The sequence below is a fragment of the Trachurus trachurus genome, assembly GCF_905171665.1.
Source record: "Trachurus trachurus genome assembly, chromosome: 4".
NCBI classification, from domain to species: domain Eukaryota; kingdom Metazoa; phylum Chordata; class Actinopteri; order Carangiformes; family Carangidae; genus Trachurus; species Trachurus trachurus.
The window spans coordinates 22,553,222-22,570,639 of record NC_139898.1 but is presented as its reverse complement, the minus strand read 5'-3'; the positions used below and the strand labels follow the sequence as shown (position 1 = coordinate 22,570,639).

The window sequence follows — 17,418 nt, the reverse complement described above, 5'->3', positions numbered from 1 at the left end:
GTTTCTTATGGTGGTTTATTTTCTTCAGCACTGACTCAGTAATATCAGTTTATTACATGCTCATAACGTATGACTCATGCAGCATCAGTAAAATGATCAACAGACTACCAGTCTTCAACATTTTTCAGATAATTGATTGACTCTGTGTTTGCTACTTTAAAACATCTACTTTAGTTATTTTATTACAGTGTATATTCAGTCTATTCTGACCCTTTAGTCTTTGTTTTACCAGTCTGGTTGTTTCCTAATTGTTTAACGTTTCCTGGAAAGAAGCTTTATGGTTTTATTAGAGGGGAAAATAGAGAAAAAGCTCTGACACTGTAATTTTAGTTAGTTCAGTTCATTATTGTGTCGACGTTATTGTTGATTTCCAGATGAATTTCTATTCAGGGTGTTGTTGTTCCATTTTGAAACCCCAGTTAATATTTATTTATCACTCTTTTGTTATCGGAAACTCAACTCTTTCCCGTTAATGCCGAGTTGTTTGTTCGTCGTACACATGTTTAGTTCATCTGCCCCTTTGAATAAAAAGTCTCCAGGTTGTTTTTGTTCGGGTGAAATGCGACACTCGAACTTATCTGGAAATAAACAGGAATTTACAGACGCGTCACACAGTTTCAGATCTTAACTTCAGTCGCAATTTTCCTTCAAAACCATCAAATGCTATTAATAGATTTTAAAACTTTTCCTCAGCTACACTTTTAACTTTCTATTTTTCATCTGCTCGTAGTAAACCTGCTGCTCCGTAGACAAATCAATATCCCACTGTGGTGACAACAATCTGAAAATATGTGTTATAAAATGTGTGACCATGCTCCAACATTAACACAGTTTCACTCGACCTCTCACTGCTTTTTTACAACAACAGTAATTCCACCATATTTCACAAACTCTTTCCATTGGCTCCTCTGAACTTTTTGCTTCTTTCCTGCTGCACAGGAAGTGATGAGCTCTGTTTGAACAGCAGGAATGTTTTTTCTCTCTTTCTCTCTCTTTCCAGAAATCAAAAGAATCCAGCAGTTAACACCAAAGTATTGACACCACGGAGGAGAAACCAGAAACCAAACAGATAAAAACACTTAAAATCATCAATCTGATAAAATACACCAGGACCAGAGGTGAGCAGTGTATAAATTTGTATTTTGTTGTTATTTTTAACAGAGGATGACACAGACGTGAAGTTTGATTCTGTTGTGTCACTGTTACCTCACTGACGGCATTAACAGCTGTTCACTTTAACCTCCTGCTCCTCCTCCTCCTCTGCAGCAGCTTTCATGACACATCACTCATCTCACACACTCCAGTGCTACAGCGCTTAACTCGGCATCAGGCCACAGAGCTGAAACACAACACACACACACACACACACACACAAGACACACAATCTGGTCAAAGTGAAGTCCCAACGACAAACAGAGGTGCTTTTATTTTCCCCATTTATGATCAGGGTTAGTTTTATTGCATTAAAAAAAAGCATATCTAAAATATACAGAGATAATGGCTGTTGTTTAGCAATATAATTAATAAATAAAGGATTATGACTATAAACAAAATATTTCAAGTTTTTGTCATGTCAATACACACAAACAAACACTGGGGAGCAGTTTTCTGCCCTGTGGAATGAGTCTGGGAGAAAAAGGGGGTTTGGGTGATGAACGACCAGCAGCATGTTTGAAATACCAATGAGCCGGCCTTTTAAGACGTCAGGGAGGATGGAGGAGGGTAAAGCAGGTCCACGACAAGACGACGGGCTTCAGGTTGGTCGATTCCAACTGGATTTTTTCTTTTCTTCTTTTTTTTTTTTTAAGCCAAAGCAAAAAACAGAAAGCAAACATGAGCTGTGAAAGTCAGGTGAAGTAGTTAAAGTGAGGGACGAGGTAGGGGAGAGTCCTGTCAGTCCTCTGACAGCAGCCTGTGGAAGTGATCCTTCCTCTTCTTCAGCACCTCCCGAAAATCCTCCTGAAAAAACACAGCGGGAGATATTCAGACCGGGGCAGTGACGCCGGGGGAGGGAAAAAGAAGGCAAAGCGGGGCAGATGCTGCTGCAGATAACCAGCTGTTTTATTCTGAACTGAATCGCCTGGTTTAAACTCGGAAGAGGCCGCGGCCGAGCGGCTGCGGGTAGTAGCTCTTATCTGTGAGATGATGCAGACAATTTCTGCTGCTAACCAGGTGTGAAACAAACATGGAAGCAAACATGCGCTGTACGATAAGAGACAGAGACGTACCGCTGCCGACAGCTTCTCCATGTAAGGGATGAGCTTGTGGAGCTCTCTGTCCTCAGACTCTCCCGACCAGCTCTTGATGGGAATCGTGTTCATCAGCTGTGAAAACAACCAACAACAAGAGTTAAAACACTCTGCATTGTGCAGAATTTGAGAAAACACCATCAGTGGCAAAACAACGTGGATTAATTCCACTATTTAGGTTTGGTGATATTACATGTTTTTGTTATATCAACAATTAGAGTAAAAGACTCCAGCTAACAGTGAATATGGAGCACCACTGTTATCGAATAAAATGAAAACACATCCACAGTCAAAACAAAACCACCCTGCTGGAGTATCAGTCAGTCTGACGTCCTCTCCGGAAAACCTTTAATTTTTATTTATTCATTTATTTTTAACATTCATATCTTCAGTTTGAATCAGTGGGTTCAAGCTCTGAGTGAATTTTTTAATGGGATTTGCTAAGAACAACAAAAAACGACTAACTACCACCAACGGAATCGCAGACACAGCATTAGATTTTAAGCCGACATGTAAAACTACAGCTCCACAGTTGTGACTTACATGGTACGGGTATGTGTGTGGTGCGTTGTCCAGAACCACCGTCTTGGTGAGATCTCTCCCCAGGAGGCTGAGATCTTTGATGTAGTGGCCGAGGACGCAGACGCAGTCGTCCTGGTACAGGCGGTGTCTGCGAGGAGGGAAAAAAAAAACAGTAGATTGTTAAAAACATTCACACTTGTTTCTGTGAAGGAAGTTTGATTTTGAAATATATAAAGTAGTTGGTGCACACAAGAAAACAGCACACTGCCATTCAAAGCTGATTTGTTTCAGCGTATCTTTACTTTTTCTGTAATTCCTGTTTACCTCTGTATAAATCAAACCTAATTAAAACAGTGAAAATCATTTGCAATATTTTTGATACACCTAAAGACAGCACAATAAATTAATAGCGTAAAAAGACAGCACAATAAATTAATCACAATCACAATCTCAAAATCTCAACATGGGAATATCCAAATCGCGGGAACTGCATTTTTTTCCGATGAGGTAAACTGTGTGCTGGTGTTGCTCTGGCCAACAAATTACATTTTATCAAGACGTAAACTGACATGTTTGTGTGGTGCAAGACCAACAAAATGAAAACATCATTTTTGTCATTTCGAAGTGAAAATGAAAAGTACTCCAACTGAAATTGCAATATCTGCATATATAATCACCACATGATGTTTTGAGATGAGTTGAGTTTTTGTATGTGGTGCAGCCTCGCTGTAAATGCAAACTTTAGATTTCAGGCTGTGTCGCAGTGTGGGGGCTGTAGTGAACAGTTTGAGGACAAAGACAAAGATTTTTCTACATTTCATGCAGAATTTGGGTTGGGGGACTTTGGTTCTGTATCAGTCCCACTCTATATCTCCACAACATTGCTTATATGTGGCAGACTGTGGGGAAAAATGTGATCTCAGTGAGCATGGGATGGTCCTAGGTGCTAGTTTGAGTATTTCTGAAATTGTCTATAGTTTATTCAAAATGGAGAACAAGAACCTTAAAGGCATAGTCCAACATTTTGGCAAATTGGCCCATTGCCATAATCCCTATAGTCATAGCAGTAGGTTCATCACCCTGGATGACAGAACTGAATCCCTTTACTGTCACACGCAAACGCTGTGAGCAAATAACCAATGGTCCCATCGCCAAAAGACCACTGGACGCTCCTGAGCAGAGTGTCCAGGAGTCGGCCCACTGGTCACAGACGGTCAGTCAGCAACAGTCGTAGTAATCACTGACTGAGTTCGATCTGATAAATGTGTCACAGCGTGCGTCTCTGCGGTTGAGGACAGAGTTTATGGAACACAAGTGGACGGCGACATACCGAAACAGTTTCCTCTGTGGGTCCAGGACGTCCAGTATCTTCTCGGCATATTCCTTCTTTGCACATGTGTAAACAAACAGCTGGAACAGAACACAAACAGCAGCTGGAAGTGATTCCGCATGAAGCAGGACTCAATGGGCATCAGAACATCGTGTGACCTACTACGTGTTGCTAAATTTGTTTTCATATACAAAAGAAAGTAAGTGGAATTCAGATGGTTGGATTAAATAAAATAAAATAAAATAAAAGGAGGAGGCGTGAAATCGGTGTCTGTGTGTAAAGATGAAGAGAACCGGTTCTGGAAATCTGAATCATCAGATAAGCCTGCAATATCTGAAGTTCAAACTTTGCAGAAGGAAACTTTTCTCAGTGAATATCACTGAAAACAAACAGACAGCACTGATCCACAGACAACTGTTCCAACACACGACCTGACTATTCATTTCATATCAGACTAACTAAAATAATTAACACGTACCTCGTAGACTTTTGCCATGGACTGCAGAAACTCTCTCACGTGTGGTCGTAGGACCATGTGCACCTGTGAGACGGAGGGGTAAATGAACAAAGTGAACACATATTCTCAGGTTTCTTATTAAATCTAAACGTATCTATTTGATATTTATTTCTATTTACTGTATTTATTGTCTTTTTTATATAATTGTGTGCACCTGCGTAACATATCCTTACTCAAATTACGTTTGTACTCTGAGTGTCCGCTGCACAAGAATTCCTATGTACAAATAGCAAATCAACTCTATCTTAACATCTCAGCTCATGTTGCTGTTTTTGGTTAATACTAAAGCCTGCACATTAATAACACTAAAGATAAAACACATTACTAATACCTCTGTGTTATGAGAGCTGAGATGAAGCCATGTTAAATATTACATTAGTTTTTTTTTTTTAAGGATTTAGTCAATGACTTCCCAGAGACGGCCAATAAGTAGCTAAGTGTAATTAAACTTTAAAGAGCAGTCAGTGGTGACCTTGTACTGATGGTCCTGGAAAGCTGTGTGGAAGGTGAACTCTGCGTCCTCGATCACGTTCAGGGAGCTGAACATCAGGGTCTCCTCCTGAGGGGACAGATCAATCCAACACGTGTTAATTTTTTGATGTGCCACCGTGGACAACGGCCGTTTACACAGTGAAAACTAGTAAGAAGGAGACTGTTGTTGTTACAGTTAGCTAACTGTGCCTGTGTGTTTCATACTGAGAGAGGCATGAGATTGTAACCTCACCAGGTCGACCACCAGCGTGGCCTCCGGAGTGCTCCTGGTCTTAGGGGGAATATCTCTAAGTCGGGGTCGGGAATGCTGAGACTGTGACGGTATGTTCTTGATGAAGGTGAATCTGGAAGAAAAAACAAATAATAATTCTCTCAGAAACAGAAACCAGGAGAATTACAGACAAATGAACATAACCAGTTGTGTGGTAGAAAGACACCGACGCATGTACTCACGGATTGAAGACGTCATCATCCTCGTCTCCAGCCAGAAGATCAATAGAGCCATAACCAAACACACCTTGTTCTGGGCTCATCAACACATTACTCCCAGTGCCAGGGCACTTCATATCTAGACAGGAAAAAACAACAACACATAAAACTATAAGAAACACAAGACGTTTAATCTCTGAGCAAGCATGGAAACTTGATACTTTAGCTTTGTGTAACACTTGAATGAGATTTGTCTTGAATTAACAAAAGCTCTGCACCAGTGCAAAAGAAAGAGAATGTGAAATCAACACAAGTTTAAACTTCATGTACTTATACGACCTCATGCTCTGGAGTACTAGTTGTTTGCTGTGTTAATAGATGCTTTGCTATCAACAATAAACACGCCAAAATGTCATTGTGGTTAAAGCAATGACCAAAGGGTTTTGGAGCCTCACAAAACAGTAAGAGTCATTTACAAAAGCGGTTTACAGGATCAATATTGTTTTCAGGATGACAGCAACTTTCTCACAATGACTCATGCTGGATCTTATAAAAAAAAAAGGGACAATGAGCCCAAAGAAATAAATACCAACTGCTGGCTCACCACATTAATGTCTGACGAGCAGTTCAAGAGAAGCCGCTCTATTTCCATTTAATGGAGTGAGGGTTGGATTTTTACCACAAGCCACCAGAAAGACACTGGCACATTTATGATGTGGTTGAGTGTGTGTTTACATCACCAGTCACTTTCATCGTAGGTAAAGAAAACAAGCTGAAACGAGATGGACCTCTTCCAGAGTGGGTGAAAGTGTTGGGTGCATCTCTGCAGTACAGACTGTTTAACGTGTCGGTGACTGTGGCTGCACTCACTCTCTTTGCTGGGCGAGAGGAAACGCACGATGGGCGAGTAGATGTTCCTGGCTGTTGAGTTGCAGGGAGACGCTGGGCCGAGCTCTGACAGTATGCGCTCATGGCGCATGATCGGCCTGATCGGAGTCTTGAAGGCTAAATCTAGACCACAGGAAGACAATCGGTCAGAAAACACAAGAACAGGAAACAAAGCGATGGTGAATGTTTAAAAAATGGTTTCATTTGACAGAAGAAGTATCTGCTGCCACACGTACCTGATTCTCTGTCACTGACAGCGAGGGCTCTCTTCCTGGGCCGGCCGCGAGGCAGTGGTCGCCGCGTCATTGTGGGAACTTCATCATCTGAGTGGTCCAAATTATCCAAAGGCTCTTTATCCAAAGGCTCTTCAGCCTAGAGGGTAAAAATAAAAAAAACACAGTTAAGACAGTAAAGTTGATTCCCATAAATATGTTTGAATGTCAAATTGAGATACTAAAACATCTATTCAAAATTAAGACAAGATTTATTGCACAACCAAGCTAATATACGGTAATAGGCTGTGGATGTTTATAGAGGGGTTATAGTGTTAGTCACTTTATATTCACAGGGTTTTTTACACAGAAAAACAAGAAACAAAAAAACATTCAAGCTCCATCGAACCAAAAACCATTTTAAAACCATTTGCAGCTGTTAGTTTGAGTTTCCATGTCCCTGCTGGGGGATAATTCAAATCACACTAATGTCTCGTTTCATACTGTGATTAACTCGTGAAAACTACAAGTGTGATGGTTTGGATGTTTTCAGACCAAAACACCGAACGCCACCTCAAACGTTGCCTGAAGGTGGAGCAGCTCTTTTGTCCAGGACAGCCACGATTTACCACAGCTTGTGATCCGGCCATTATTGAAATGCAAAACAGACACATAAAAGACAAAGGACTTAAAAGGGTCTTGATACCCGCAGAGACCAGCACTGTTTTTTTTTTTTTTATCTATAGGACCCTTCTTGGGAGGCTACCATCATATTCAACGTCACTTTTAGTATGCGTTACCAATCCTGGCTAGTTTTGTTTAAATATCTATGTGCACTGTTGTCTACTGTAGCTTCGCATGTTTGTGTTTGCGTATGTGTATGTATGCGCATATGTCCGTATAGGTATATGTACATCTGTGTGTGAGAATGTGTGATGGTACGCATGTCATCTTGTTTCTTGCACATGCATTGTTTTTGTTTCTGTCTCTGCTCTGTGAAGCACTTTGGACGACTGTCACAGGTCTTTTTAACTGTGCTATATAGATAAATGTGACCTTGAACTTGAACCAAGTAACACTAACCTCACTTTTAAATCTCCGCTTCACTGGACTCCATACACACTCACAGTCCCATTTCAGTCTGAGCATTCCTCATGTAAACACCAATCTTGGAAAGACCGCCTTTACCTTCTACGCGCGTCGCGCACCGTACCGCTGGAATAGCCCACAGGACTCAATGAAACTAAATGAACTCATTTCATAGAGGCTTTCAAAGCTCTACTTAATGTTGCAGTCCCGAGTATTCAGCCTTGTTCTTACTATTCTTAGTCGTGCTGTCTATTACATTTGGCACTTTATATTTCTGTACTCGTGTGTTGCATTGATGTGTTGTGATCTTGTGCTCAATTGCAGGACATCCTTGAAAAAGAGAGCTTGCTCTCAATGGACACATCCCTGTTAAAATAAAGGTTGAATGAAAAGAAATAAATGTCTGCAATAGTCTCATTTAAGGAAAATGTGACTGCAAGACATTAATCAAATCCACCATTCAGAGCAAGTATATATGGCTCATGTCAGTGTGTAAACAGTCTGCATACATGTGTCCTGGTGACCTACTTTTAACTGGGACCCTCTCTCACATGTAACTGGTGTAATCCTCTCCACGTCACATGCTCTATATATTCTCAACGTCACAACCTCATATGGTGATGATGAAGATGAAGCCCTAAACAGTGGCAGAGCTGGAAAACATACACTGACTGAATGCACCATTTCCTATATGCAGTCTCCAATCGGGTCTGGGCACATTAAATAATTTGTTTTCGGTTGATGTAAATCTTACATTCAAACCACTTATATCACACAAACCTGTCTGAGGAGTTGTGCACTGCAGAGTAGGGACTAGCTAGTGTTTAACAACGCAAAGTGTTTAGAGAAAATCAGCAAATTGTGTCTCAATGCCTCCCATTACAAGTGTGTTTCCTGCGGCAACCCTCCACCCCTCCTTCCGTTGTCAGGGTCAGGATAAGGTTACACATTTAGGATAGACACAACAACCCCCACCCCACCCCACCCCACCCCCCTAAAGCTGTGGACCAGAAAACATTAGCTACTGAGTAACAGAGGTGCAAATTATGATGAATGAAATAACATCATTATCAACATTTGAGTAAAGAAATACAATATAGAGGAATAACAAACAGCACGAGTAGTTTAAGTAAGTGATAATGATAACAGGAAGGACAGAGCCAATCACATGAAGCAGAAAATGTACATTGTATGTAACTGTTACACACATCATTCATATCTCATACAAATGACTATCCAGCATTTATTTTGTTATTTCCATGGCACTACCTCATTGTCTATTTCTTAACTTGTTGTAACGTCAACTTACGCCTTTTATGTGAAGCTACGTTACGCAAACCGGAGTAAGAAAAGTCTGGAGCCCTGGGGATCATCCATAGAAAGGAAACAACTAATATTATATTCCTCTTCTTAATAACTAACTTACAGTTACAACCTCTCAGCCGTTTCAGATGCTGAGGAAAGGACGAGCATCTAAAGTGAGAAAGATCTCCACCTGCCGTCCAGACACGGCCAGATCACAACAACGACAGGCTAACGTTAGCCCGAGCTGTCCCCATAACAAAACAATGGAGGCTTTAGCATTAGGCTAACCGTGGGAGCTAACACCTCAACGGCTGAAAACTAACCGTCCGTGACTAAAACACGACGAAGACTGGCGATACCACAACAAGACACTTAAAGGGTTAATTAAAAACTTAAAGAGCTGCAATGACAATAGGGTGTTGAGACTGGACGTGGTAAAAAAGATGAGTTTATTTCTCTACCTGGATCTGTAGCGGGCTCTCGGTCTCCGATGGCCGCCTTCCTCCTCTCGGCGTCGCTTTGATGGACCGGCGGCGGGTTTCTCTGCGGGGCGTCTCCGGGCAACAGGAGACCGTTTTCTGAGACCTGAGTCTCATTTTTCCTTCTTCATGTGGGTCTTGTACACATCTAAACACACAAACTCCTCTCCTCTCGGGGGTTAAATGCTCTTCTTTTCTTTCTGCCTGTCTTCTCCACCACCACCACCAGGTTGTATTCAGTACTAACTGGCCGGGAGTCGGTGTAGCTCCGCCCGCCTCGCTCAGCCCCGTCGATTCTCGAATCACTCCGTGAATACATCCATGTTTTAAATCTGCCGGGGTGCGATAGGTTCACCACTGCGGACGCTGTTATTGGGCGGTGCTTAAGAAAACTCCAGCGTCAACGTGAGACGCCGGTCACGTTGCAGTAGCAGAGCTGATAGTGTTTATGGCTGTGTATGATTATATAAGGCAGGAGGAGAGTGCTCAGTTATTCTGGAGCAACACAGACACATTATTTTAAAAAGATATTTACCCTCAAAACCTGTTTAAATTCAATTGCATGTCTGGGAAAATAAATAAATTAATAGTTTTATGGTGGCTGTCAGTCTAATACTGAAAAAGCTTTAAGATTATTTGGGAATATTTTAATATAGGATAAAGTAAACTATGGCTCAAGAGCATAACCAAAACATTATTTTTATTACTGGGGAATGACTTATGCTCAACATTTTATTTGCTGTAACTGATCTAGGATTCAGATGAAGACACGAGGAACATCTGTTTTTGTGTTTTCTGTTTTTTTCCCCATTTTTTCCTCCTCTGATTTTGCTGCCTTTAAAGTGAGTGGCTTCTGATTCAGCCGCAAGTTGCTGGAAGATACACCTCTCTACCTGTATCTAATTTAATTAAGCTGTTGAATCATTAAGACATTATAATTTAAATTTGATAGTATGTGGTCATGGTGTATGATGGTTAGCCTGATTGGTGTTGAGTGGTCACAAGAATATGATCAATCAGAAAACTAGATAAGAAGATGTGGTAAACTTTGGTGGGAAAAACTGGACTGTACTACCGGTAGGTTTTCTGTCATCAGCAATGATAACATCTGTCAGGCAATAACATAATACTGAATCTTTTTGATGCATTTACAAATAAGTATAATTACAATTTTGTAGTTTAAAAAAAAAAACTGTGCTGCTTAGTGGGGAGTTTGTCATTTTTTAATGAGATAACCAACCAACGTACTTTCTTAAAAGACTGATGTGACACCTGGAGTGGGTGGAGGCCACATCAATGTGCATAATGTCCACATTTTAATGATAAACTTAGATAAATGGGAAGGAACATCACTTTTTAAATTATACAAATATACCATAACAGGTTTGCTAACTAAAAGAAACAAAAACAAAAAAACATCCAAACCTCTGCTGACATTTAAGAAAGGTGATATTTTATTAATTTCAGATTCAAAATAAAAGTATTCACACAAACACATACTGAGTAAATAGGCAAGAATAGCTCTTCACCCTTCAAAAAAACAAAAAACAAAATGAAAATAGTTGCATTGCCCGCCGCCACTTCACTGTTACTGTGGTTACCGGGAAACATCCCATTCATCAAAAAAAAAAAAAAATGTAATCATTTATAGAAAAAGGAGGAATAAGCACACATTGATAGAACAGACTGAAAAACGACTTGCAGTACTAACAGTGGTGCTACTTGTTGTAGCACTAGTAGTAGTATTGAGCTGGAGGTTCCCTGTTGTTGGCGCTCAAATAAACTAAACAGCAGAAGTGTTACGACCCTGTAACACAGAGAGAGAAGCAGAGAGACGGAGAGGAAGCCACCTCGGTGTCCAAAATGAACGTTTATATATTCACCAACCAGGGTGAAAAAATACCTGCAAAGAATATCCATTCGTATATTCATATCCAGCCACTATAATGCTATCAATACACCACAGAAATACAATCTCATGTGTACTATCAGGGAACTGTGTTTGGAGTTCATTTCGGACCCTGGCGTTAGCCCTCACGCCCTCTTCATGTACCCACTACACTGTAACTTGAGCCCTCACTGGGTTAAATGCATCAAACTGGAGGCAGAGGTAGATTTTCCTGAGAAGAAGTTGTAAGAGACAAGAGACAGAGCCTTGTTTCAGTTCTGAAAAGTTGACGCAAAGACGCACGTGAAACCCAAGCGCACACACATCACATCACATGCTTCCCTAAAAGTAATCACATTATAATCACTATATTAATAAAAATCTGCTCTACATGTAATCTCTGTGTGCTGGGGGGTTGCTACAGCATATCCAAAACAAAACAAAGGCAAAGAGCAAAAAAAAAAAAAGCCCTAATAAGCCATATTTCAGAAATAATCTATTTAATGAATCTTAGTAATACAGGTTAATTCATACAATTGTCACAGCAGAAGGCATCTTGTTATTTTCTCATCATTGTTTTTCCCTTCTCCACAGTTCACCTGATGGAGGTAAAGTCAGTGGTGAAGTCCAGTCAAACCCCCCGCCCCCAGCCCCGCCCCCACCCCCAAAAGAAAACCACATGCACCTTTAACCCGTAAATGTTCCGGCAAAAAAAATTTCCATGTCGGCAGCATGTGGGAACAGGAGTCTGAGTCGTTATTCCATGCAAGACGCTCTGGACCTGGTAAGTTTTCAAGAGGTTATTTTAGCTACAGCTCAGTTGGGAGTAAAAGCAGCAACGTTTCAAGACAAAACACCTGAAAGTTTTACGACATTTCCAAAAGAGAGGGGTTTTTTTCTTGCTCCGATGGCTGAGACTTTCAGAGCAGCACAACATTTATTCCTTTATACTGTCAGGAAAGCAAAGTCAAGACAACAACACACTAAGTATGAAAATTAGTCCTGCTAAGTCACTGCTTCGATCTGTACAGCAGCACATGAATGCATCACACAAGCAGACTTTGAGAAATCAATCCAAGCTTTTAAACTGCATTACCACACAACAATAATGTAACTTTGACAAATACAAAATTAAATTAAATTAAATTAAATAAAGCCGAGAACTGTGGATGCAAAGTGTCTAAATCTTATGACCACAGACACAGAGAAACAGACAAGAAAGGTTGATTGATTGATTATGAATTTGTTTACTGATTGTATTTTTTCTTTCTTTTCAAATATGTGAATTAATTCTTAATTCAAATACCCTGAAGAGCTACTCAGACGACTGATTATTAAAGTGTTTCATGATGATCTAAAGGCTATTTCACCTCAACACGAAGCAAAATCTGGAAACACTGGGAGGAAATTCAGGAATGAACACTGGAAACATTTCTTTTTGGCCATAAATGGCCAAAGCGAATGCCTCTGCAGCCTTCAATCAAACCTTTTAAGTTTTTCCATCTAGAAAATCTAGATTTATTGCGTCGTCGTAACAAAAAAAGTCCACTGGGGGGAGCTATTAGTACAGGGGAGGCTGCCTCTCATCAGCACTGACATCACTGATCCCCCTCCTCTCTTTAAAATGGCTATCAATTCAAGGTGGGAGTTGCATTTTGGCTGTAATCTGATTGTCTGTGGTTTTAACAATCTCTTTCATAGTCAAACCGAACTCTTCATAAGCCAGCATCAAAAACATTTTTGGTCGGTTTTCCTGCCTGAAGTGAGGAAATCTGCCAAAGCCTGAAGTCTTTGAGGTAGAAATTAGGGCTCGATTGAGGTTGAAGGGATGTCAAAGTATTTGGAGGTATACAGTGTTGTCTGAATGTCCCCTGATTGTCGCTGCCACACGATTAAAAACATGCCAGCCGTCCCTGAAGATGCTGCCGTGCACAAGGACACACACAGAGAGCTGCAGTACATCCGCTGTTCAAATGCAAATATCTCGCAGGGCCAGTCAATAGATATACGATAAACATGGATCCAGTGGGGGGGGGGGGGGGGGGGGGGGGTGGGGGGGCAGGTGCTCGAGTGGCTAAAAGGTCACAGGGTCAAATCTAAAGAAGCTATGTTGATCCTTTAGATCGGGATTGATTGAATTTCGCTTTCTCCAGCAGCCTTCCCCCCTCCAAACCAAAGCTTTCAGCCACAGCATGTCTCTCTATTTGATTGTCAGCCATTACCAGCAACTGTGACATCTGCTACTCACGAGGAGACAGAGACGGAGACAAATACAGGGCTCTCTGTGTAAAAAACCTGAACTAAAACGATCGAATACATCATTTAACACTGTAATACCTGAAATTTACAGCAGCTTCTGATCAAACGGAGAAATCTGAGTGAGAGACGTCTTATAACTTAAAGAAAAATTGATTGAAAGTGATTTCTTTCCTATTTTTTCACAGCTGTGATCTGTGTATTGCACCTATAGGTCTGTATAGCATGTATACAATTACTGTAGAGACCATACAATCCTACAAAGGCGTTAGAAACAAGAATCTGACCTTTTCATAAATAATGTTACTATAGAAATTATGATACTATCTTATGTATCATATTTGTGAGCAAAAAACTCCAAAGAAATTGTAAAAACAAGTAATAACTACTCTCTGACTAATTAAGGTTCCTGTTTCCTGGAGCTGAAAAATTCATTTTGAAGCTTAATTCTGAGTTTAAACAAACACATAAATAAGACGTTGGCTAAATCCTAAATCACATAGTTTCACATGGTTAATCTAAAAAGGTATTTAACTGTATGTCTGTGACAGTATTCATGAGGATTAGAGGTGTAAAATTAAGTCCACCATCTCCAGCCTAAGGGTCTAAATATTTATAGATGATTGGTTTTCACAGTTAATTTATAATAATTTACCAAAACGGTCAACAGACTGACAAATGAGTCTAAACTGCAGCACAATAAGTGGTTTGAAGATTGTTGGTGCCAAAACTGCAAGAGCCAGGATAAAAAAAAAAAAAGATGTAATTTTCACTGATATTTGTGGAAGTAGCTTCAATGCATAATGTTTTGGATAAATAACAAATCAATGCATATGTCAAATGCCAAGAAGACAGATAAGTCATAGTGTGTCTGTACTGACTCATATTACGTGTCCACAACAGGGTAGCATCAGAAGGCACATCTTCACTGCAGAGATGCTCTGAATTCCTCTGACACAGATCTAAGCCGATAAGATTGTGAATATTTACATCAGACTCCATCACATACGTCACAGATGCATAAATGCCTTCATTAAATAACTAAATTTGTCATGTCAACATCTGTTTGTTCTGTTCTCCACAGATCTGGAACAAGCTGCTCACAAATGAATTAAAAAAAAAAAAGGATTAACCTAGTTTTCTGTTGTCTCTCACCTACATAAGGCTCCTGGCAGAAAGCTCTAATCTTGCATAAACTGGGAGTTTCAGTTCTGCAAATGCTTCGCAAACTTAAAAAAACCAAATTCATTGCTTGAAATAAACCTCTGTGGTCGGAGCCAAAGAGCTGCTGCTTTTAAGAAATGCTAAGACTCATACCCGCAGACACAATGCAGCGGCAGGAGGAGGAGGAGGAGGAAACTTTTATCTAGGTTTTTGCTGCTTGGCATAGATATCATCGTAGATCGAGCCAGCATTCGCTCGAACTCCCTGCCGTATGAACGAGAACATACGGTGCCACTGATGCAAAAACTGTTGTGGAGTCGCAGCAGCAGCAGCAAGTTTCAGAGCTGCAGCTGCACTGAAAGCCAGTCTGAGCCGCACCAGCTGCAGGTCGGGTACAGTACCAGCTGTCACAGTTTAGACAACTGTGCCACCTGCAGGCAACAAGTCACAACAGCCTCTTCTTTGTAGAGCTAATGTTTGGGGTCTGTTTGTTTTGCATATGTTGTTGTGAATTAAATACATTAAACACTTGGTTGGTGTTTGGTGTCGTACAACCACGGGACTGAGTTACATTTATTAATGATGTGTTTTCCTGCCTTTGATTATTGGATATTTTAGACGACAGCTCTAAAACTTTAGGCACATAGAGACACAGAACTGCTGCTGCTGCTGTTACATTTCTTGCCTATAGGTGGTGTTGGGTGGTTTACATTACATTAAAGTGGGTGGACTTGTAAATCTGGGGTCACAAACTAAAAAAAAAAAAAAAAAAGTTTTGTGTTCCAAGTTCCTGTTGTTATATTTGTTGTTATATATTTGTCACTATAGTAACATTGAACTTCATCGTGAAAATAACTATGATTCTCTGTCTCAGTAAGATGTCTCATTAAGATTTATAAAATCCAACTAAAGCTCTTCTTTTCATTTCTAAGGAGAAAACAAATAATTTATTTTAGGGGTTTTTGCTATCACGTAAAATGATTTGATGTTTGTGTGTTTGAAGGGGAGTTGAGTCTAAAGAGTGCTTTCTGAAACTGACCAGTGTTTGTGCAGCAGCTGGTGGTGATTTCCCACCGAGAAGCAAGTCCAGAATCAAAGCCTCGACAGCCATCTGGGGATATTTGACTGGAACAGTAAAAACTGATTAGACGGAGGTACTGCTCGCTCTCTGGTCATCTCATGCTGTGTTAAGGCCTCAGAACAAAACCCACATACAAAGCCTGATTTACTTCCTAACGTCAGTAGGAATGAGGCTGCTTTGTGTAGGGGCGGGGTCGTGGGGGGGGAGTTGAGTAACAATCTTTAACAGCCAACAGTCCAGAGAGGTAACATAGGTTAAAGTTCAAAAAGCTGAATGATTGATCTTCTACAAAATGCAGAGACACAACTGCTTATGAGGTAACATGGCGTCTCCGCTGTGGCAGATTTAACCTGTTATAAATCCAACTGCAGTGAGTGAAGTGTGCAAAAACACTAAGACACAAAGCAAAGCGCTCAGCCGCAGCTACGAATGCCTCTGATCTGACAATACCAAAAGCCCCAATTAAGCAACATCTAAAAAAACAGGATCACAACACATTCTCTTGTTTTATCCGTGATAGATGGTGAGCAACTCTCGAGAGGACCCCGTCCTCGTCACAGCACAGAATAAGAAGCACTTGGATCAGAAGTCATGCAAAAACACAAAGCTGAAACAAAAAAAACAAAAAAAACAACAACAAAAGCATCTGTAATCTATGATACAAGAAAAAAAAAGCAACAACAACAGCAACAAAACGTCAGATATGAGCTGAAATAATTGCATCTTCTGACACCTGATTGTCCATGTGAGTGTCACCATGACTAGAGAGATTTAGCGGACGCTCCATTCTTGTAAATTCTGGACAGGAAAGACTTCTCCTGTTTCCTGAAGGGCTTTTTTAAAAATCTATGAATACATGCATGCATCTGACTTAAGACAATCACTCCACTAGAAGGCCAAGTCATAAAAAAAAAGATAAAAACTGATCTTTCTGCAGAGAAAGACGCTGAAAAGCATTGCTCTGTCAAATGTAATAAGAAGACTGGGGATATTGTACAAAATGATGAGCAGACGGACACCTGAGAACAACGAAAAAACGTCTTATTCACAGAAACTCTGAAGCCTGAACAGCAAGAGGAACAGTCATGTGGATGCCGCTGAGGCTCCCAAAGTCCAGCGTGTTGAGGTGCAGCCAGAGGCTTTAGTTCATTCGCCCACCTGCACAACTGACCTTACTCGTAGATACAACCATTTTGAACACTAAGCTTGACGATACACCTGAATGATTGCCATAGATATGTACTGAACTGGCCTTATGTCAACTAACAGGTGAGGGGTTTTTTCTGTAAATAGCCAGCTGTTTCAGGAAGAGCAACCACAGCAACTGCATGAATTCAGCAGGGATGTCAGCTACGTAGCATTTTGACCAGCTACTACTTAAACTCAAGTGGCCATGGGCCAAATATAGTAAAAGGTCGACCAATATCCTTGCAGATTCGTGGGGTCCAGCCATTTCACTGGAAAATCTGTGGCGTAGATATGATGTGTATCTCGGTACACAACGGGAGTGCAGAGCT

At 40.6% G+C, this 17,418-nt stretch overlaps 1 protein-coding gene across 1 annotated transcript; it reads right to left on the bottom strand.

Moving 5' to 3' along the window:
- Window positions 1-1,438: 1,438 nt before the first annotated feature.
- Window positions 1,439-9,743, bottom strand: ctdspl3 (CTD (carboxy-terminal domain, RNA polymerase II, polypeptide A) small phosphatase like 3). Its single transcript, XM_083970157.1, has 11 exons — window positions 9,495-9,743; window positions 6,664-6,799; window positions 6,410-6,550; window positions 5,564-5,678; window positions 5,343-5,454; window positions 5,091-5,177; window positions 4,580-4,642; window positions 4,102-4,181; window positions 2,793-2,919; window positions 2,229-2,324; window positions 1,439-1,959 (listed from the first exon to the last, which is right to left on the bottom strand). The coding sequence occupies exons 1-11, from the start codon at window positions 9,627-9,629 to the stop codon at window positions 1,894-1,896; spliced, it is 1,158 nt and encodes a 385-aa protein (XP_083826283.1). The 5' UTR covers window positions 9,630-9,743; the 3' UTR covers window positions 1,439-1,893.
- Window positions 9,744-17,418: the final 7,675 nt, after the last annotated feature.

Coding starts and splice junctions, on each gene's coding strand:
- ctdspl3 (XM_083970157.1), bottom strand. CDS start 9,629: ATGAGACTCAGGTCTCAGAAAACGGTCTCCTGTTGCCCGGAGACGCCC. Junction 5,455..5,563: donor GATGATGACGTCTTCAATCC/GTGAGTACATGC, acceptor TTTTTCTTCCAG/ATTCACCTTCATCAAGAACA. Junction 1,960..2,228: donor TGGAGAAGCTGTCGGCAGCG/GTACGTCTCTGT, acceptor GTGTTTTTTCAG/GAGGATTTTCGGGAGGTGCT.